The sequence below is a fragment of the Oncorhynchus mykiss genome, chromosome 3 (genome assembly GCF_013265735.2).
Source record: "Oncorhynchus mykiss isolate Arlee chromosome 3, USDA_OmykA_1.1, whole genome shotgun sequence".
Lineage (NCBI taxonomy): Eukaryota > Metazoa > Chordata > Actinopteri > Salmoniformes > Salmonidae > Oncorhynchus > Oncorhynchus mykiss.
The window spans coordinates 66,934,790-66,957,995 of NC_048567.1; the positions used below are offsets into that span (position 1 = coordinate 66,934,790).

Below are 23,206 nucleotides of genomic sequence, written 5' to 3' on the forward strand. Positions count from 1 at the left end.
TTGATCCACTCACACAGACAGCATTGTGAAGAAGGCGCAGCAGCGCCTCTTCAACCTCAGGAGGCTGAAGAAATTCGGCTTGTCACCAAAAGCACTCACAAACTTCTACAGATGCACAATCGAGAGCATCCTGGCGGGCTGTATCACCGCCTGGTACGGCAACTGCTCTGCCCTCAACCGTAAGGCTCTCCAGAGGGTAGTGAGGTCTGCACAACGCATCACCGGGGGCAAACTACCTGCCCTCCAGGACACCTACACCACCCGATGTCACAGGAAGGCCATAAAGATCATCAAGGACATCAACCACCCGAGCCACTGCCTGTTCACCCCGCTATCATCCAGAAGGCAAGGTCAGTACAGGTGCATCAAAGCTGGGACCGAGAGACTGAAAAACAGCTTCTATCTCAAGGCCATCAGACTGTTAAACAGCCACCACTAACATTGAGTGGCTGCTGCCAACACACTGACTCAACTCCAGCCACTTTAATAATGGGAATTGATGGGAAATGATGTAAATATATCACTAGCCACTTTAAACAATGCTACCTTATATAATGTTACTTACCCTACATTATTCATCTCATATGCATACGTATATACTGTACTCTATATCATCGACTGTATCCTTATGTAATACATGTATCACTAGCCACTTTAACTATGCCACTTTGTTTACATACTCATCTCATATGTATATACTGTACTCGATACCATCTACTGTATCTTGCCTATGCTGCTCTGTACCATCACTCATTCATATATCCTTATGTACATATTCTTTATCCCCTTACACTGTGTACAAGACAGTAGTTTTGGAATTGTTAGTTAGATTACTTGTTGGTTATTACTGCATTGTCGGAACTAGAAGCACAAGCATTTCGCTACACTCGCATTAACATCTGCTAACCATGTGTATGTGACAAATAAAATTTGATTTGATTTTTTTTTTTTTTGAGACTTGCTTGGGCTAAGAAAAACGAGCAATGGACAATAGACCGGTGGAAATTTGTCCTTTGGTCCGATGAGTCCAAATTTGAGATTTATGGTTCCAACCGACATGTCTTTGTGAGACGTGTTGTGGGTGAACGGAGGATCTCTGCATGTTTATTTCCCACCGTAAAGCATGGAGGAGGTGTTATGGTGTAGGGTGCTTTGCTGGTGACACTGTCTGTGATTTATTTAGAATTCAAGGCACACTTATCCAGCATGCCTACCATAGCATTCTGCAGCGAAACGCCATCCCATCTGGTTTGGGCTTAGTGGGACTATCATTTGTTTTTCAACAGGACAATGACCCAACACACCTCCAGACTGTGTAAGGGCTATTTTACCAAGAAGGAGAGTGATGGAGTGCTGCATCAGATGACCTGGCCTCCACAATCACCCGACATCAACCTATTTGAGATGATTTGGGATGAGTCGGACCGCAGAGTGAAGGAAAAGGAGTCAACAAGTGCTGAGCATATGTGGGAACTGCTTCAAGACTGTTAGAAAAACATTCCAGGTGAAGCTGTGTGCAAATCTGTCATCATTGTAAAGGGTGGCTATTTAATGAATCTCAAATGTAACATATATTTGATTTGTTTAACACTTTTTTTGGTTACTACATGATTCCATGTGTTATTTCATAGTTTTGATGTCTTCACTATTATTCTACATTGTAGAAAATAGTAAAAATAAAGAAAAACCCTTGAATAAGTAGGTGTTCTAAAACTGACCTTAGAGAGCCTTTTTATGTCTCTATTTGGTTTGGTCAGGGTGTGATTTGGGTGGGCATTCTATGTTCTTTATTTCTATGTTTTGTCCTTCTATGTTTTGTCCGGGTATGGTTCTCAATCAGGGACAACTGTCTATCGTTGTCTCTGATTGGGAATCATACTTAGCCAGCCTGTTTTGCCACCTTAGGTTGTGGGATGTTGTTTTTTGTTAGCACTGTGTAGCCTTCAGAACATGATGTTCGTTGTTCTTTGTTTGGTGTTCGGATTAAATAAAGAATTATGAACACGTACCACGCTGCACCTTGGTCCACTTCTTCCAACGAGCGTTACAACGTGGTCTGCGGTTGTGAGGCCGCTTGGACATACTGCCATATTCTCTGAAACGGCATTTGAGGCGGCTTATTTTTTTAAATATATTTCACCTTTATTCAACCAGGTAGGCTAGTTGAGAACAACTTCTCATTTACAACTGCAACCTGGCCAAGATAAAGCAAAGCAGTGCGACAAAAACAACAACACTGAGTTACATATGGGATAAACAAATGCACAGTCAATAACACAATAGAAAAATATGTGTACAATGTGTGCAAATGTAGTAAGATTAGGGAGGTAAGGCAATAAATAGGCCATAGAGACAAAATAATAAAAATGTAGCATTAACACTGGAGTGATAGATGTGCAGATGATGATGTGCAAGTAGAGATACTGGGGTGCAAAAGAGCAAAAAATAAATAACAATATGGGGTTGAGGTAGTTGGGTGGGCTATTTACAGATGGGCTGTGGACAGGTACACTACTCTGACAGCTGATGCTAAAAGTTAGAGAGGGAGATATAAGTCTCCAGCTTTAGTGGTTTTTGCAATTTGTTACAGTCATTAGCAGCAGAGAACTGGAAGGAAAGGCTGCCAAAGAGGGATGACCAGTGAAATGTACATGCTGGAGCGCGTGCTACGGGTGGGTGTTGCTATGGTGACCACTAAGCTGAGATAAGGTGTGGCTTTATCTAGCAAAGACTTATTGAGGACCTGGAGCCAGTGGGTTTGGTGGTGAATATGTAGCAAGGGCCAGCCAACGAGAGCATACAGGTCGCAATGGCAGGTAGTAAATGGGGCTTTGATGACAAAAAGGATGGCACTGTGACAGACGACATCCAATTTGCTGAGTAGAGTGTTGGAGGCTATTTTGTAAATGACATCACCGAAGTCAAGGATCGGTAGGATAGTCAGTTTTACTAGGGTAAGTTTGGCAGCACAAGTGAAGGATGCTTTGTTGCGAAGTAGGAAGCCGATTGGAGATGCTTAATGTGAGTCTGGATGGAGAGTTTACAGTCTAACCAGGCACCTAGGTATTTGTAGTTGTCCACATATTCTAAGTCATAACCGTCCAGAGTAGAGATGCTAGTCGGGCAGGGCGGTTGCGGGCAACAATCGGTTGAAGTGCATACATTTCGTTTTACTCAGATGGACCAACTAACTAGCGTTTTGCAAAACACAAAGTAGATTTAATTTCTTTAGGCAAACAGCCCTAATGTTGGAAACAAACATCATTATGTTGCCATCCAGAGTCACATTTAGTTATTTTCCAAGCTATAGCACACAATATTTTACATACAGCAGGTTTGTAAAGGACCAAAGAGTTTGTTCTGTTTCGTACAGCCCTAATCGGACCCTCACACCATGACCCCAGTGTGTCATGTCTGATTGTTTAAATGCATTCCAGACTGGATTTGATTGGCCTTGGGGACAGTAGCGTAGGTGGGGATATGTTTTTGTCTGTGTCATGCCATCCCAGCTGTTTTGTGGACATGTGCCAACCCAGGGGATGTAGAGAAGCGAAGCAAGTTTCTGTTTTGCAGTTATTCAGACTGTTTGGGTGGTTCTGGGGGGAGGGGGACAGGGAGAGGGGGATCAGGTGAGAGATATACGGGAGGTGTAGGCTGTTTTAGGGGTGACCTTGGTAGTGTAGAGTGGGTGGGTTGCTATGGCAACAGGAGGCTGTAGCATAGGAGGGTTGTTGTGGAATGAGTAGGCTCTCTCTTCTTTTTCCCTCTCTCTTTTTACCACTCCTGTCTCCTGTGTTAGAAATCTCTCTTCCTCCCTTTTTCCCCGCCCTCGTATTGATTAGGCTAGTAGTGTGGTCTCTCCGTGTATGAGAGGTGATCTCTACTAGGCTTTTTACTCACCAAATGAGTCCTCCGTCATGCCTTTGAACCTTCTCTCCCTACATAGGGCATTTCAGATTCTGTCTGAACGCTCTGTATCACAGACATGATTTGGAGACTCCCATATCAAGCCTTCATCGTTCAGACTCAGAGACTTGTCATAAGAGACTTTCCCCTTAGTGACAGGGATTGCCTATAACTCATTTAATAGTAAAGTGTGATCAAACACACATCCTTTAGTGGGGTGAAAAAGTTGGTGTAAAAGAAATAGAGCCCACACAGTCATAAGCTCCACCACACAGTTTTAATGAATAAACAACCAGCGTTTTCATCCTGCAGGGATGTTTGTCAGGTCGTTTCACCAGGAGTGTACCACACCCATATTGATAGACATAAAACAAGCGCCAATTAAGGCAGTCTATACATATTTAAGTTGAAAAGGGCAACACAAAAACAGTGTATAAAAAGCTAATATTGAGTTGCACCCCACTTTTGCCCTCAGAACAGCCTCAATTCGTTGGGGCATGGACTCCACAAGGTGTCGAAAGCATTCCAATGCTTTCCACAGTTGTGACAAGTTGGATAGATGCTCTTTGGGTGGTGGACCATTCTTGAAACACACAGGAAACTGTTGAGAGTGAAAACCCAGCAGCGTTGCAGTTCTTGACACAAACAATACCATACCCCATTCAAAGTCACTTAAATATTTAGTCTTGCACATTCAACCTCTCAATTGCACACACACAATTCACGTCTCAATTGTCTCAAAGCTTAATTAAAAATCCTTCTTTAACCTGTCTCCTCCCCTCCATCTACACTGATAGAAATGGATTTAACAAGTGACATCAATAAGGGATCATAGCTTTCACCTGGTCAGTCTGTCATGTTCTTCATGTTTTGTACACGGCGTGCATATACTATGTTATGACTGTATAACCAGTGGTGGAGATTTTGAGTGTGTGGGCTCTATTTCTTTTATACTGTAACTCATTTATTGTTAATTCAGATCAATTTGAACCAATTTCAGTTCAATTCAAAGTAATTTCAGTTCAATACAACCCAAATCTCGATACGGGTATGCTAAATATTGCATTCCATTTCCGGAGTTACATAGCCACAATTTCAGTGGGATAGAAATCAAACAAATTCCTGTATTTCCTGTGGTCTTTCATCCATCTCTCTCTCATGTTGTCATTCTTCCCAGTGCCTTGATAAACTGCAGTAACCTGATGTTGAACACAGATCCTCCTCCTCTTGTATGTCTTTTCTCTGATCTCTTTGTTCTCTCATTTCATTAGTGGTGGCTGTCTCTGTTGTTCCTGATATCTCTCTGAATCTCAATCTACACACACATACACACACACGCCCGCGCACGCACACGTACAAAGCGAAAGAGATTGGGATCAAGCTGTTTTTAGCATCTGTGCTCAGTCATACCAGGATAACTTCAGGATATATGGATACCACCAGGCTTGAAACTAGCCCATGTGACATCTCAACAATTACAATGTTTAAAATCTACAAACCACTTCAATACCATGCACCTGGTGCACTATACACTCCAATACCATACATCTTGACAAAGACCTTGAATGGCCAAGCATCTTAACCGGGGCTTAACAATACCATACATCTTGACAAAGACCTTGAATGGCCAAGCATCTTAACCAGGGCTTAACAATACCATACATCTTGACAAAGACCTTGAATGGCCAAGCATCTTAACCAGGGCTTAACAATACCATACATCTTGACAAAGACCTTGAATGGCCAAGCATCTTAACCAGGGCTTAACAATACCATACATCTTGACAAAGACCTTGAATGGCCAAGCATCTTAACCAGGGCTTGACAACACCATACATCTTGACAAAGACCTTGAATGGCCAAGCATCTTAACCAGGGCTTAACAATACCATACATCTTGACAAAGACCTTGAATGGCCAAGCATCTTAACCAGGGCTTGACAATACCATACATCTTGACAAAGACCTTGAATGGCCAAGCATCTTAACCAGGGCTTAACAATACCATACATCTTGACAAAGACCTTGAATGGCCAAGCATCTTAACCAGGGCTTGACAATACCATACATCTTGACAAAGACCTTGAATGGCCAAGCATCTTAACCAGGGCTTAACAATACCATACATCTTGACAAAGACCTTGAATGGCCAAGCATCTTAACCAGGGCTTGACAATACCATACATCTTGACAAAGACCTTGAATGGCCAAGCATCTTAACCAGGGCTTAACAATACCATACATCTTGACAAAGACCTTGAATGGCCAAGCATCTTAACCAGGGCTTGACAATACCATACATCTTGACAAAGACCTTGAATGGCCAAGCATCTTAACCAGGGCTTAACAATACCATACATCTTGACAAAGACCTTGAATGGCCAAGCATCTTAACCAGGGCTTGACAATACCATACATCTTGACAAAGACCTTGAATGGCCAAGCATCTTAACCAGGGCTTAACAATACCACACTGTATTACTGGAAAGCCTACTCAATCCTCCATTCATTTGTCCAGGCCAGCTAAAAGGATGACTGCTGCTGCTACCCATTGTGTCTTACACACTGATGTCTTTACACAATCTAGGGCTGTGTGTGTGTGTGTCTTCGCTGTGGTCTCTGTCATTAGATCTAAACCACATCACAGTCCCCACTGCCCCTAACCGGTTAGATGAGCCTTTTCCCACTGAGATAATAGAACCTGAACAGGATATGAATCCAACTGACAGACATTCAGACAGGATGTATTGACCGTTTACAATTTTTTGCCACATTTGTTGATAACGCAGTCTGAAAATACTCTGGATACATTCACTAACATGATAAGAATATTCCTGGAGAATGTGGGGTAGGTGCAACACAAGGCAGATCAAGTAAGAGGACTAACTGGCGTCTCCAAGTGGCCACACACCTCTCCAAAGTGTGCACAGTTCCTAAGTCATTTCAATGCAACTATAAGGTGCTGTTTTAAGCTCTCCTAGCTGTGCCATTGAGGAACTAGTGCAAACACACTTGTAGATTTGTTTGTTTGGAACGCAACCCTGCATCACCGCCATCACACAATTACTGTTGTTTACACGATCCAAAAACGGCCCATAAAAAATTGTAATCTGGGTCAGTTGGGCATAATTTAAAAGCTTGTTCTATTGCCAACATGCCTAGCTAAGTTATAAAATACGATATTACAGTGTTAGGCTTCACAAGGCAATTCAGAGAAACACACACACATCCTCTGGACTGCTGCTGGGACATGTCATCATCTTCCATCCCAGAATAATCCTGCCGCCCACCGAGCCCCGTCTCTGTATAGAGGGTTTTTACCACTTCTCCCGCTTTTCCTCTCTGTTTTTAACCGGAAGAGTTTGTTTGCTTCTGTTGTCAGCTATACATAGTAGCTCATTCTGAAATGTGTTCTCATTCCAAATGCATTGTCTGTATATTTTGAGTGTGTGATCTGCAGGGAAATGCTCTGTTTGAGGTTCCAGTGTTAGGCTGTCATTTAGGAGAACGTGCCCTGGCTGGTTGAACACTGTGTGTGTGGTGTGTGCGTGCGTGCTCTGTATGTCTGAGAGGGTTATGCTATACACCTGGGGCAGGTGTCAACTGATGTAATAGAAATATAACAATAAGGTCATATAGCAGATGCTTTCATATAAAGCCACTTAAAGTTGACATATGGGAATGAAAGCCACAACTCTGATCCATCCTCCTACCAAACTATGTGCTCCACCTGTGAGTCATCATATGCCATAGAACCACTGATGTGATACTCATTTCTTCTCTCTTCTTCCTCCTCTCCTCCTGCAGTCATCCCCGACTCCCTCGCTGTCACTGCGCCGCCACAGACCCTCTCCCAGGTGGAGGGTGACACGCTCCAGCTCACCTGTGAGGTTTCCCGGGCGACAGAGCAGCACACACACCTGTCTGTGGGTTGGTACCTGCGTTCCCCTGAGGACGCTACCATGTCGCCCCAGGAGATCCTCACTCTGTCCCGAGACTTTGTCCTCCGGGCCGGTGCGCCTTACAAACAGAGGATGACTGCAGGAGACCTGAGACTGGATAAGACCAGCCCTACGTCCTACAGGCTGACCATCCACCGGCTGCAGCCTGCTGACCAGGGCCTGCTCTACTGCCAGGCTGCAGAGTGGATCCAGGACCCCGACCGCAGCTGGTTCACCATGACCCGCAAGCAGGCTGATAAGACCCAGCTACGGATACAGCCCATTGGTGAGTAGGGGGAGATGGGAGTGTGGAGGTGTGACACACACACAGACTCTTTTTGAGTGAAGATCACTATCTCCCACTAAGCAAAGGAACAACATTAGCACATTTAGACCTAATTGTCTTGCTCATAAGCGTGTGAGTCTCAAGTTTGGGGAAGCACATTTTCACCGTCAAAAATATAAAGCATTGATGCATCATCACATTTGCAGACTTATGTAAGACAGATTACTATTCCTAATGTCATTAGTAAATTGGATAGTCATAATTTAGGTTAATATAACTCAATCACTATTTGCAAAAAATACTTTTCAATGCAGCGCGTGGTAGAGTATTGGCCTTGACTAGGCTTTATCAAATATGTTTCTTCTCTTTTCTTTGCACAGGAAAAATATGGCCTTTTTTAAAAACAGTTCATGCAATTCTTCTACACTTTATATGACTGGAGAGATTAGCAGAATTGTTTTTAAGTGATGAAGATTGTGGCCAAAGCAATTTAGCTAAGGCCAGTTTAGTTGCCTCACTTCAGCCACAATGTTGACCCCTTTGTCTGTGGTGATACAGGACACTTTATTTTTGTCAAAGGCCCAGTCAAGCAATCCCGAACGCAGGGCTTCGGCCAGGTATTTATCAGTGTCCCATTTGTCAGTGTCCCGTTTATCAGTGTCCCTTTTGTGGTGCTGGAAGTCTTAGTAGATCTCTTATAGTTTTTGCGCATATTATGCAAGCAGACTGGTCCAAGTCATCTGGTTCTCCATTGTCGTTAGGTTTGAAATCGAAAATTGCCTCAATAAGTGATGCTACGTTTTCTTTTGATGCTATGAGAGCCATCTTCTTCACCTCACTACTCCAATCTACAGTAACATCGAAAAAGGTCAGTGGAGTGGAAGAATGTGCAAAGTAGAAATAGAAATAATGGGGTGCAAAGGAGGAAAACAAACAAACAAACACAGTAAGGGAAGAGGTAGTTGTTTGGGCTAAATTATAGATGGGCTATGTAGAGGTGCAGTAATCTGTGAGCTGCTCTGACAGCTGGCATCCAAAGCCAGTGAGGGAGATAAGTGTTTCCAGCTTCAGAGATTTTTGTAGTTCGTTCCAGTCATTGGCAGCAGAGAACTGGAAGGAGAGGCGGCCAAAGGAGGATTTAGCCTTGGGGGTTACCAGAGAGATATACCTGCTGGAGTGCATGCTACAGGTGAGTGCTGCTATGGTGAACAGCGAGCTGAGATAAGGGGGGACTTTACCTAGCAGGGTCTTGTAGATGACCTGGAGCCAGTGGGTTTGGCGAAGAGTATGAAGCGAGGGCCAGCCAACGAGAGCGTACTACAGGTCGCAGTGGTGGGTAGTATATGGGGCTTTGGTGACAAAACGGGTGGCACTGTGATAGACTGCATCCAATTTATTGAGTAGGGTATTGAAAGCGATTTTGTAGATGACTTTGCCGAAGTCGAGGATCGGTAGGATGGTCAGTTTTACGAGGGTATGTTTGGCAGCATGAGTGAAGGATGCTTTGTTTTGAAATAGGAAGCCAATTCTGGATTTAACTTTGGATTAGAAATGTTTGATGTGAGTCTGGAAGGAGAGTTTACAGTCTAACCAGACACCTAGGTATTTGTAGTTGTCCATATATTCTAAGTCAGAACCGTCCAGATTAGTGATGCTGGACGGGCGGGCAGGTGCAGGCAGTGATCGGTTGAAAAGCATGCATTTAGTTTTACTTGTATTTAAGAGCAGTTGGAGGCCACGGAAGGAGAGCTGTATGGCATTGAAGCTCATCTGGAAGGTTGTTAACACAGTGTCCAAAGAAGGGCCAGAAGTATACAGAATGGTGTCGTCTGCGTAGAGGTGGATCAGAGACTCACCAGCAGCAAGAGCGACATCATTGAAGAATACAGAGAAGAGAGTCGGCCCAACAATTGAAGCTTGTGGCACCCACATAGAGACTGCCAGAGGCCCGGACAACAGGCCCTCCGATTTGACACACTGAACTCTATCAGAGAAGTAGTTGGTGAACCAGGCGAGGCAATTATTTGAGAAACCAAGGCTATTGAGTCTGCCGATGAGGATGTGGTGATTGACAGAGTCGAAAGCCTTGGCCAAGTCGATGAATACGGCTGCACAGTAATGTCTCTTATTGATGGCGGTTATGATGTTGTTTAGGACCTTGAGCATGGCTGAGGTGCATGCATGACCAGCTCTGACACCAGATTGCATAGCAGAGAAGGTACGGTGGGATTTAAAATGGTCGGTAATCTGTTTGTTAACTTGGCTTTCGAAAACCTTAGAAAGACAGGGTAGGATAGATTTAGGTCTGTAGCAGTTTGGTTCTAGAGTGTCACCCGCTTTGAAGAGGGGGATGACCGCGGCAGCTTTCCAATCTTTCGGAATCTCAGACGACACGAAAGAGAGGTTGAACAGGCTAGTAATAGGGGATGCAACAATTTCGGCAGATAGTTTTAGAAAGAAAGGGTCCAGATTGTCTAGCCCGGCTGATTTGTAGGGGTCCAGAATTTGCAGCTGTTTCAGAACATCAGCTGACTGGACTTGGGAGAAGGAGAAATGGGGAAGGCTTGGTCGAGTTGCTGTGGGGGGTGCAGTGCTGTTGACCGGGGTAGGGGTAGCCAGATGGAAAGCATGGCCAGCCGTAGAAAAATGCTTATTGAAATTCTCAATTATAGTGGATGTATCGGTGGTGACAGAGTGTTCTTATTGTCCATGGACTTTACAGTGTCCCAGAACTTTTTTGAATTTGTGTTGCAGGAAGCAAATTTCTGCTTGAAAAAGCTAGCCTTGGCTTTTCTAACTGCCTGTGTATATTGGTTTTTAACTTCCCTGAAAAGTTGCATATCACGGGGGATGTTTAATGCTAATGCAGAATGCCATAGGGTGTTTTTGTGTTGGTTAAGGGCAGTCAGGTCTGGAGAGAACCAAGGGCTATATCTGTTCCTGGTTCTAAATTTCTTGAATGGGGCATGTTTATTTAAGATGGTGAGGAAGGCATTTAAAAAATATATTCCATCAGTAGAGGATGCCTGGTTGAGGTCAATATCCTTCCAGGATACACGGGCCAGGTCGATTAGACAGGCCTGCTCGCTGAAGTGTTTCAGGGAGCGTTTGACAGTGATGAGTGGAGGTCGTTTGACCGCTGACCCATTGCGGATGCAGACAATGAGGCAGTGATCGCTGAGATCTTGGTTGAAAACAGCAGAGGTGTATTTAGAGGGCAAGTTGGTTAGGATGATATCTATGAGGGTGCCCGTGTTTACGGCTTTGGGGTGGTACCTGGTAGGTTCCTTGATAATTTGTGTGAGATTGAGGGCATCAAGCTTAGATTGTAAGATGGCTGGGGTGTTAAGCATGTCCCAGTTTAGGGCACCAAGCAGCACAAGCTCTGAAGAGAAATGGGGGGCAATCAGTTCACATATGGTATCCAGAGCACAGCTGGGGGCAGAGGGTGGTCTATAGCAGGCGGCAACGGTGAGAGACTTGTTTTTAGAGCGGTGGATTTTTAAAAGTAGAAGTTCAAATTGTTTGGTTACAGACCTGGATAGTAGGACAGAACTCTGCAGGCTATCTCTGCAGTAGATTGCAACACCGCCCCCTTTGGTCGTTCTATCTTGTCAGAAAATGTTGTAGTTAGGGATGAAGATTTCAGAGTTTTTGGTGTTCTTCCTACGCCAGGATTCAGACACAGCTTGGACAGCCGGGTTGGCAGAGTGTGCTAAAGCAGTGAATAAAACAAACTTAGGGAGGAGGCTTCTAATGTTAACATGCATAAAACCAAGGCTATTACAGTAACAGAAGTCATCAAAAGAGAGCGCCTGGGAAATAGGAGTGGAGCTAGGCACTGCAGGGCCTGGATTCACCTCTACATCACCAGAGGAACGGAGGAGTAGGATAAGGGTACGGCTAAAAGCTATGAGAATTGGTCGTCTAGGACGTCTGGAACAGAGAGTAAAAGGAGCAGGTTTCTGGGGGCGATAAAATAGCTTCAAGGTATAATGTACAGACAAAGGTATGGTAGGATGTGAATACAGTGGAGGTAAACCTAGGCATTGAGTGATGATGAGAGAGATATTGTCTCTAGAAACATCATTGAAACCAGGTGATGTCATCGGATGTGTGGGTGGTAGAACTGAAAGGTTGGATAAGGTATAATGAGCAGGGCTAGAGGCTCTACAGTGAAATAAGCCAATAAACACTAACCAGAACAGCAATGGACAAGGCATATTGACATTAAGGAGAGGCCTGCTTAGCCGAAGTGATCATAAGGGTCCACTGAGTAGTGAGGTTGGTTGGGGTCACGCCGATTCAGACAGCTACCCGGGCCATCGGTAGCAAGCTGGCAGAGGATGGAGGTGTGTTTTTAGCCACCTCGTGCATTTCCATCTGTAGATTAGTGTGGTTCCGTGTGGTATTCAACCACTGGGTGAAAAGACAAAGACATGTTTACACAAGCACATATATTTATACCCTCCTACTAGGAGGAGTCACCTCCTTGCACATCTAGATAGCCAACATGTCTGTTGCTAGTCAGGAACTTCATTGGTTCCTCTCACTCACTGGTGTAGTCATGGCCCCGCCTCCTGCTAGAAACTTTGTGGGCATGCAAGTATAAATGTGTGACAAGACTGTTCCCCCTCACTTCATCTGACCTGACCTCAGGCCAAATTCCTAACTCCTCCCTAATCCACGACTGTCCAACCTTATCAGTGGCTGAAACCAGACTGTTGCTCTTTGCCTCCTTCCATAGGATCCACTGATTAACTTTCCATACACCTAGTTCTTATCCCCCCTCCATTGACCCCAATATATACATTCATTTTACATGTAAAGTAATCAATAAGTTCTGGTATGGTAACATGAATAAGTGTATTTCAAGCTAGAATCCAACACCATTCACCGCCACCCTGTAGGCTATAGGATTTATAGGTACCCCTGGTCCCCACTTTTCACCCCACAACCTCCCCACTTGACCTTCAGACTCTCTCCTATTCACGCATATTGTGGATTTGCTGATTTCGCATCAACAGATAGTTGGAAAGAGGAGGAGATGTATACAGTTTAATAGACAGACTAAATTATCAAAACAATACCATATAATCAATAGTTAACACTCCCGCTGTGGGTAAAGTATTTCTATAATAATATAAAGTTGTTCAAACATTTTTTAAAGAAATTCTATTTTCATGATGGTCTTCATCCAAAACCGTCAATGTCACGGTTATCCAATTACTGTCACAGCCCTAGGGAGATGTGTGGAGATAGCTTCTTGTTATAATGATCTGATAATAAGCTGTCGACCTCTCCAACCCAGCAGACCGGGAACAAGAGCAGAGTCTTAGCTACACACACACACTGAAACACACAACATGAAATACAGGGCCCCTGTACGCTACAGAACAATGGTGTCTTTCTACAGTTCCAGGAACACTATTCCAGCAGATCTATATGATGACTGATTATTAGCAGAATGACGGTAGAATTATTAATAGATTCTTAAGCATTTGCAACAATGGAAACATTTTTGTTTTCCTCCTGTGAGCAGTGAACGCTCTGAACCTCCGGTGGTTGATGCCGCCTCAAATGGTGATCAGAGGATGTTGGATATGAAGGCTCTCTGTGTCTCAGAAGAGTGTTAAGTCAGCCAGGAGAGGCACAAAGAGCTCTGCCTCTTACACCCCCCTCTTCTCTCTCTCTTTTCTCTCTCTCTCTCCTATAATCCATAATGGATGATAGTGTTGTAACGTGACAAAAGGTGTAGATCAAGGCGTGTGCGTGTGTACACCTGCGTGTGTGTGTGCATGTGTGTCTCCTTCATTAAGCTGTGTGTATTGAAGAGAGAGAGAAAGAGGATCCAGAGACAGCCCCATCACTGGCTAATCACCCACAAACAAAGAGGAGAGGCCAGACATGGACAGAATCCTAATTTTTATTTATTTATTTTATTTCACCTTTATTTAACAAGGTAGGCCAGTTGACATTGTCATTTACAACTGCGACCTGGCCAAGATAAAGCAGTGCGAGAAAGACAGCAACACAGAGTTACACATTGTTTTATATTTTACCTTTATTTAACAAGGCAAGTCAGTTAAAAACAAATTCTTATTTTCAATGACAGCCTATGAACAGTGGGTTAACTGCCTTGTTCAAGGCAGAAAAACAGATTTTTACCTTGTCAGCTCTGGGATTCAATCTTGCAACCTTTCGGTTACTAGTCCAACACTCTAACCACTAGGCTACCTGCCGCCCCGATAATGGGATAAACAAACGTACAGTCAATAACACAATAGAAAAAGTATATGTACAGTGTGTGCAAATGTAGTAAGATTAGAGAGGTAAGGCAATAAATAGGCCACAGAGGCAAAATAATTACAATTTAGCATTAACACTGGAGTGATAGATGTGCAGATGATGATGTGCAGGTTGAGATACTGGGGTGCAAAAGAGAAAGAAGATAAATAACAATATGGGGATGAGGTAGTTGGGTGTGTTATTTACAGATTGGATGTGTACAGGTACAGTGACCGGTAAGCTGCTCTGACAGTTGATGCTTACAATTAGAGAGGGAGATATAAGTCTCCAGCTTCAGTGATTTTTGCAATTAGGTTCCAGTCATTGGCAACAGAGAACTGGAAGGCAAGGTGGCCAAAGTAAGTGTTGGCTTTGGGGATGACCAGTGAAATATACCTGCTGGAGCGCATGCTACGGGTGGATGTTGCTATGGTGACCAGTGAGCTGAGATAAGGCGTAGCTTTACCGAGCAAAGATTTATAGATGACCTGGAGCCAGTGGGTTTGGCGACGAATATGTAGCGAGGGCCAGCCAACGAGAGCATACAGGTCACAATGGTGGGTAGTATATGGGGCTTTGGTGACGAAACAGATAGACTACATCCAGTTTGCTGAGTACAGTGTTGGAGGCTATTTTGTAGCTGACATCACCGAAGTCAAGGATCGGTAGGATAGTCAGTTTTAGGTATGTTTGGCAGCATGAGTGATGGAGGCTTTGTTACGAAATAGGAAGCCGATTCTAGATTTAATTTTGGATTGGAGATGCTTAATGTGAGTCTAACCAGACACCTAGTTGTCCACATATTCTAAGTCAGAACCGTCCAGAGTAATGGTGCTGGTCGGACGGGTGCAGGCAGCAATCGGTTGAAGAGCATGCATTTAGTTTTACTAGCATTTAAAAGCAGTTGGAGGCCACGGAAGGAGTGTTGTATGGCATTGAAGCTCGTTTGGAGGTTTGTTAACACATTGACCAATGAAGTGCCGGATGTATACAGAATGGTGTCGAGAAGACAGAGAAGAGAGTCGACCCGCAAATTGAAGCCTGTGGCACCCCCATAGAGACTGCCAGATGTCCAGCCACAGGCCCTCTGATTTTAAACACTGATCTCGATCTGAGAAGTAGTTGGTGAACCAGGTGAGACAGTCATTTGAGAAACCAAGGCTATTGAGTCTGCTGATAAGAATGCGGTGATTGACAGAGTCAAAAGCCTTGGCCAGTTCGATGAAGACGGCTGCACAGTACTGTTTTTTATCGATGGCGGTTATGATATCGTTTAGGACCTTGAGCATGGCTGAGGTGCACCCATGACCAGCTCGGAAACCAGATTGCATAGTGGAGAAGGTACGGTAGGATTCGAAATGGTCGGTGATCTGTTTGTTAACTTGGCTTTTGAAATTTTCTAAAGGCAGGGCAGTATAGATATGTCTATAACAGTTTGGGTCTAGAGTGTCTCCCCCTTTGAAGAGGGGGATGGCAGCTTTCCGATCTTTGGGGATCTCAGATGATATGAAAGAGAGGTTGAACAGGCTAGTAATAGGGGTTGCAACAATTTCAGCGGATAATTTTAGAAAGTGAGGGTCCAGATTGTCTAGCCCAGCTGATTTGTAGGGATCCAGATTTTGAAGCTCTTTCAGAACATCAGATGTCTGGCTTTGGGTGATGGAGAAGCAGGGGGGGGGGCTTGGGCAAGTTGCTGCTTGGGGTGCTGAAATGTTGGCCGGGTAGGGGTAGCCAGGTGGAAAGCATGGCCAGCCGTAGAAAAATTCTTATTGAAATTATCGATTATCATAGATTTATCGGAGGTGACAGTGTTTCCTAGTCTCAGTGCAGTGGGTAGCTGCAAAGAGGTGCTCTTATTCTCTATGGATTTTACAGTGTCCCAGAACTTTTTGGAGTTTATCCTACAGGATGCACATTTTTGTTTGAAATGCTAGCCTTAGCTTTCCTAACTGAATGTGTATATTGGTTCCTGACTTCCCTGAAAAGTTGCATATCGCAGGGTCTATTCGATGCTAATGCAGAACGCCACAGGATATTTTTGTGCTGGTCAAGGGCAGTCAAGTCTGGGGTGAACCAAGGGCTTTATCTGTTCTTAGTTCTAAATCTTTTTGAATGGAGCATGCTTATTTAAGATGGTGAAGAAAGCTCTTTTAAAGAGCATCCAGGCATCCTTTACTGACGGAATGAGGTCAATACCCTTCCAGGATACCCGGGCCAGGTTGATTAGAAAGGCCTGCTCGCTGAAGTGTTTTAGTGAGCATTTGACAGTGATGAGGGGTGGTTGTTTGACCGTGGACCCATTACGGACGCAGGCATTGAGGCAGTGATCGCTGAGATCCGGGTTGAAGACAGCAGAAGTGTATTTAGAGGACAAGTTGGTCAGGATGATATCTAAGAGGGTGCCCATGGTTACGGCTTTAGGGTTGTACCTGGTAGGTTCCTTGATAATTTGTGTGAGATTGAGGGCATCTAGCTTAGATTGTAGGACTGCCAGGGTGTTAAGCATATCCCAGTTTTGGTCTCCTAACATTTTGAACTCTGAAGATAGGGGACAATCATTTCACATATGGTGTCCAGGGCACAACTGTGGTCTGAGGGGGGTCTATAACAAGCTGCAACGGTGAGATACTTTTTTTTTTTTAAAGAAGAAGCTCAAATTGTTTGGGCACAGACCTGGATAGTATGACAGAACACAACTCCGCCCCCTTTGGCAGTTCTATTTTGTCGGAAAATTTTGAAATTGGGGATGAAAATTTCAGGATTTTTGGTGGTCTTCCTAAGCCAGGATTCAGACACAGCTAGGACATCAGCGTTGGCGGAGTGTGCTAAAAGCAGTGACTAAAACAAACTTAGGGAGGAGGCTTCTGATGTTAACATGCATGAAACCAAGGTTTTTACGGTTACAGAAGTCAACAAATGAGAGCGCCTTGGTAATGGTAGTGGTGCTGGGGGCTGTAGGGCCTGGGTTAATCTCTACATCACCAGAGGAACAGAGCAGGAGGAGGATAAGGGTACGGCTAAAGGCTATAAGAACTGGTCATCTAGTGCGTTTGGAACAGAGAGTAAAAGGAGCAAATTTCTGGGCGTGGAAAAAATAGATTCAAGGCATAATGTACAGACAAGGGTATGGTAGGATGTGAGTACAGTGGAGGTAAACCTAGGCATTGAGTGACAGTGAGAGAGGTTTTGTCTCTGGAGGCACCAGTTAAGCCAGGTGAGGTTACCACATTTGTAAGGCGTATTGGGCAGGGCTATGGGCTCTACAGTGAAATAAGACTAATCACTAACCAAAACAGCAATAGACGAGGCGTATTGACATTAGGGAGAGGCATGTGAAGCCGAGTGTTCATAGGGTCCATTGTGTAGCAATAGATGAGTCAAGGAGCCGATTCAGTAGTTGCTACTACGTTAGGCGAGCTGGAGACACGGCGATTCTGACAGCTAGTGGGCCGGGGCTAGCAGATTGGCCTCCGGTAGCATCGCAACGGAAGAGCCTGTTGAAACCACCTCGGACGAATACGTCGGCAGACCAGTCGTGATGGATCGGCGGGGCTCCATGACGGCAGTAAAGGGTCCAGGCCAATTGGCAAAAGAGGTATTGTAGACCAAGAATTGGCTGGTGGACCTCTTCCGCTAGCCAGGAGATGGGCCTAGCTCGAGGCTAGCTCAAGGCTAATTGGTGCTTGCTTCGGGACAGAGACGTTAGCCAGGAGTAGCCACTAGGATTGCAGCTAGCTACCTGCGATGATCCGGTGTAAAGGTTCAAACTTGCGGTAGGAATCCAGAGATGTGATAGAGAAAACGCAGTCCAATATGCTCTGGGTTGTAATCGCGCTGTGCAGACTGGCAAGTATTGACCGAGCTGAGGCTTGCTGGTGTCCGAGTTAACGGTGAAGTGGCTAACTGACTACTAGCTAGTAGCTAGTTAGCTGGCTAGCCTCTGATGGGGGTTCCGGTTGTAAAGTTCTTAAGTGTAAAAATAGAAGATCCGTACCACATTGGGTGAGGCGGGTTGCAGGAGAGTATATTCAGTCCGTAGATGGAAAGTGAGATTAAAATATATATTACATTTATACGGAAAAAACAATATTTACACGGGACAGGACGGGGCAAGTCAAAACACATGTCCGACTGCTTCACCATCTTGGAACAAAGGACCTCTCCTTCTCTTTCCATCTCTCTCTATCTCATTCCTCTTTACACATCCCTCATGTTATCTTTCTCTCTCTAAAACGTCAAATTTTTTGCTTTCGCTCCATCTCTGCCCCTTTCTCCTTGTCTCTTTTCCCACCTCTCTCACTTCCGAACTCCTGCATTTAAGACATATCTCTATCTATCTTGTTTTCCTTTCTCTCTACATCTCATTGTCTATTTTCTCTCACTTTCTTTACATGTTTAATTTGTTGCAAACATTGACGGGTACGTCTCCACTTTTACCTTCTCTCTTCCTCCATGTCTCTCACCCGTCAACATTGCCCTGACACAGTTCAGGTTGTATTTTTTAGGACCAATCATAGCAAAACATTTCAAACAGTTGTACCAAGGAAAACGTAAACGAGTATTTCTAATTGGAAGAATATAGTACCTCCCCATTTTGACCTGATTGCTTCAGTTTCGTGCCTAGTGAATACGACCTGGCTGTGTTTGTTGTTGAAATCTAAGTTGAGGCAGTGTCCTTATAAAGCAGGGCACAGCTTCTTGAGTTTACAGTCAGCCCATCTCTGATTTCACAATGCAATATACTGCCGCTTCATTGGTCAGCGAGGGCCAGATTGCCACTGGCCTTTTTTTGGCATCTGCTTTCCACTCTATTAGGGATGAGCTGTGTGTGTGTGTGTGTGTGTGTGTGTGTGTGTGTGTGTGTGTGTGTGTGTGTGTGTGTGTGTGTGTGTGTGTGTGTGTGTGTTTGGGAGGTGATGCAATGTGTGTGTGAATTGTGTGTAAGTATGCGTGGATCTGTCCAGTTAGTGCCAGACTGTTAGCTGTTAGGCTCAGTGTTATTTACAGACAAGCGGCCAGCATGAAAGCTCACTGTTTGTGCGTGTAAACAGTCCCCCCATCCACCCCAAAGCCATAAGGCTGCTACATAGTTAACCAAATAGCTTGTTTTTGGACTCTTCACATACGCTGCTGCTACTGTATATTATCTGTCACTTTATTCCTAGTTAAATGTACATATCTAAATGCACATCGACCTGGTACTGGTACCCCGTGTATTAAGCCAAGTTATCATGACTCATTGTGTATTTATTATTACTTTTATTATTACGTGTTTTACTTTCCTATTCTAGCACTATTTCTGTTTCTCTGCATTGTTGGGAAGGGCCCGTCAGTAACCATTACACCTGAAGCATGTGACATTACACCCCCTCCCCTATTCCCATAACACTTCCCCACATAACTAATCATACCCAGGCAAATAGCAGTCTTTGAACTTTGCCTCATGACTGTGTTTTCTCAGGAAGTCTGTTTAAAGTCTTTATTACAGCTGGAGGCTAGCACCTCTCTGAGTGAGCCAGGCAGAGAGGAGCGGAGCGGGAGAGATGCACAGAGCTCACCGCCGCTCGTCATGTGGAAATGAGTACTGTAAATAAAACGCCAGCGTCGCCGTATGCGGAGTGCATCTGTAATTGGGAGCCCAGTCAGAGGTGTAGGCAGTGAAGGCTGTGCTAACAATGTTTGCCGTCTTCTCTCTCTTCTCTCTCAAACAGCACAGGAAGAGCGAGGGAGGGGAGAGGCAATGCTTTTTTCGTCTGCTGGAGAGAATCTTAATTGGCTGTGTTTTTGTCTTGGAGGTGAAACCAAGGGGAGAGGAGGAGGCTGGAGGAGCTGTGCTTTACTGTGGGCATAGCTGACTAGTTGTGTTACTCCCCCTTTCTCTCTTCTTGCCTCTCTCTCTCTCTCTATTCCTCCAATGTGAGGCAACCTACATTAAAGAACAGGATGTGGTGGTGTAATGCTATGAATGTTATATGCTCTTATTTAAAGCAGGTCTCTAGCCCAAGCAGCTAGTCAAGCCCTCATGCGTTATATGAGGATAAGGGAACAGCCTAAATCAGTTGATGAATGTCTGTCTGTTTGTCTGTCTGTTTGTCTGTCTGTCTGTCTGTCTGTCTGTCTGTCTGTCTGTCTGTCTGTCTGTCTGTCTGTCTGTCTGTCTGTCTGTCTGTCTGTCTGTCTGTCTGTCTGTCTGTCTGTCTGTCTGTCTGTCTGTCTGTCTGTCTGTCTGTCTGTCTGTCTGTCTGTCTGTCTGTCTGTCTGTCTGTGAGTGAGTGAGACTGGCAGAGCTTAAACTATACTGATGCCAAATGTTTTTGTTTTTTTTAGATTAGATTCAACTTTGTCATTGAACAAGTACAGTACAATGAAATGCAGTTAGCATCTGACCAGAAGTGCAAATAAAAGAGAAACAATTATGTACAATGTATGTATAAATTTGCAATGAAGGCAAATGGCAAGTCTAAATGTGCAATGAAGGTAAATTGAAAGTGCAAGGAGGCATGCAACTGAAATACAGGGATAGCAGCAATGAGGTTACCGAGGTTAACATACAACTGAATAATGTCCTTAATCAGACTTTGCAAAAAAATATCATAGTCAAATAGTACAGCGAAAGAGTGCAGTGCAACAAGGTCCCTGAGAGGGAGTACTAGTGGTAGGATATGGCTAGTTTTTTTATTTTATCTAATTAGGCAAGTCAGTTAAGAACACATTCATGTTTTCAGTAACAGGCTAGGAACAGTGGGGTAACTTCCTTGTTCAGGGGCAGAATGACAGATTTTTACCTTGTCAGCTCAGGGATTTGATCTTGCAACCTTTCGGTGACAGGTCCAACGCTCTAACCACTAGGATACCTGCCACCCCAGTGCCATGTCACAGAGTTCAGCAGGGTTACAGTAGCTGGAAAGAAGCTGTTCTTGAGCCTGCTAGTGTGGGAATGCAAACAGTTTGCCGCGCGCCCTACGCAGACACAGCTTGTGCTGGAGGTCTATGATGGCAGGGAGCTGGGCACCAGTGATGTGCTGGGCAGCTTTTAGTCTTCCTGTAATCCTTTCTTGGTTTTCTTTGCATTGAGGACCAGGTTGCCACCCCGCTTCCCTCGCCTTTGTTTACGATCTTGACGCCGTCTCCGGGCACTTCCTCTCGGCGATGTTTCAGTCTCCCTGGGCGTTTTCGCGATCTCCAGTGGAAGTTGTAAAATCGCAAAATCTGGGCACACACCGAGCCTTGCGTTGTACACGAGCCGCCATGATCTGGGGGTGGGGATCTGGGGGTTAGTAGGGATGACAATTTTCTCTTATCCCTTCGCCCCTTCCTTCCCCCACTCGCTTCTAACCTGCCTCCCTCCCTCCCCCATATTGGGACTTCAGCATCCATTAACATTCTCTTTTGATTAGGGACTGAAGTATAAAGATGTGTTGACACATTGACATGTGCTCTCTGGAGACAGGAGGAGCTCAACTCTGCTTAAACTGCTTTGCAACTCATTTTATCTCTCTCTCTTTTATCCCCCTCTCCCACCCCCAGATCGGGACTTCTCTATCCAGGTGAGCACGGAGCGTCGGTCCTTCACAGCGGGCGAGCCGCTGGAGCTGCGCTGCACCATCGATGCCCAGAGCGTGCCCGAGCGCTTCTTCTCGGTGTCGTGGGTGTTCAGCAGCTCGCCGGTGGCCGTGATAGGGCCCAGCGCTGTGCCCGTCCTGGGACTCGACTACGTGGCGCGCGAGGCCGCTGGTCACATGACTGTGCGCAAGGAGAGCCCCACTGTGCACTTGCTTAAGCTGCAGCACCTCCGACCAGAGGATGCTGGGAAATACATCTGTAGGGTCACGGAGAGGGAGAAGACACCCACCGGGGACTTTATAGACCGGAGCAAGAGGTCACGCAACGTCCAGATCACCGTCCAGCCCATCAGTGAGTATCAACACGGCACCCTATTGGCCCCTGGGTTAGTAACCAGGCCTCCCAGTAACCACTTGGTCAGTTAAACCAGAGATTTTCAAACCTGGGTCCACTGAGGTTCTGCAGGGGGGGGGGTCATATGTGGAAAATGCTAACTAACATTAGCCCAGTGATTGTGGAAGTAGATAAATGGCTTCATTGTGAAATTCTCGGAAATTGCAGTCATAGGAGGAAATTGCAGTCATTGGAGCTAATTATAGTTTTTTTACTGTATAAAGTGGTAATTTCCGGGATGTAAAAACAATGTGTCAACTTAAACTACCAAAACCAGAGAGAAAGCATGCAGAAAAGAAATTGAACTATATATATATATATATATATATATATATATATATAGGGAGAATCGAAAATGTTCTCTACGCCACCAAGATTCTTTGTAGCTAATAGAATATGTTAAGAGTTTACACTTCCTCTTCCAATGAACTGTGGGGAGGTCAAAATAATGAAACTCTCTACCAAATCTATTAATTTAATGTTGATTACTTCTCCTTGCCATTATCATTCACCTGATGATAAGACAAGATGTGACCTTTTTTATTTTTTGATAACATATGATGAGTGTCCCTGGGTTGCCGGTTTGCCTGGGCATGAGGTCCCAGCATCTAATTGTCCCTTTGATAATAGTATTCCTTTTTAATGATATGCATGATGTATTCTCCCAGAGCCCCCTCTGTCTCTCGGTCAGATACCTTTCTTCCCAGAGAACAGCAGCGCCTGAGTCACTCTGAGAATAAAGGCATTCTTTATTCTACCATTATTTTCTGTGTCAGTGGATTGCTAAAGTTAGGTAATGCAGTATTAGGGTCCTTCACATTCCCTCAGC

The 23,206-nt window shown here is 44.7% G+C and overlaps 1 protein-coding gene across 1 annotated transcript in view; it reads left to right on the plus strand.

The window, feature by feature from the left end:
- The window catches only part of LOC110520435 (immunoglobulin superfamily member 3), a 133,392-nt gene that overhangs the window by 70,672 nt on the left and 39,514 nt on the right, over positions 1 to 23,206 (plus strand). The window contains exons 3-4 of the mRNA XM_021597754.2: positions 7,714 to 8,133; positions 21,949 to 22,335. Of these exons, the coding sequence (XP_021453429.1) occupies positions 7,714 to 8,133; positions 21,949 to 22,335 (807 nt within the window). The remainder of the gene's footprint in view (positions 1 to 7,713; positions 8,134 to 21,948; positions 22,336 to 23,206) is intronic.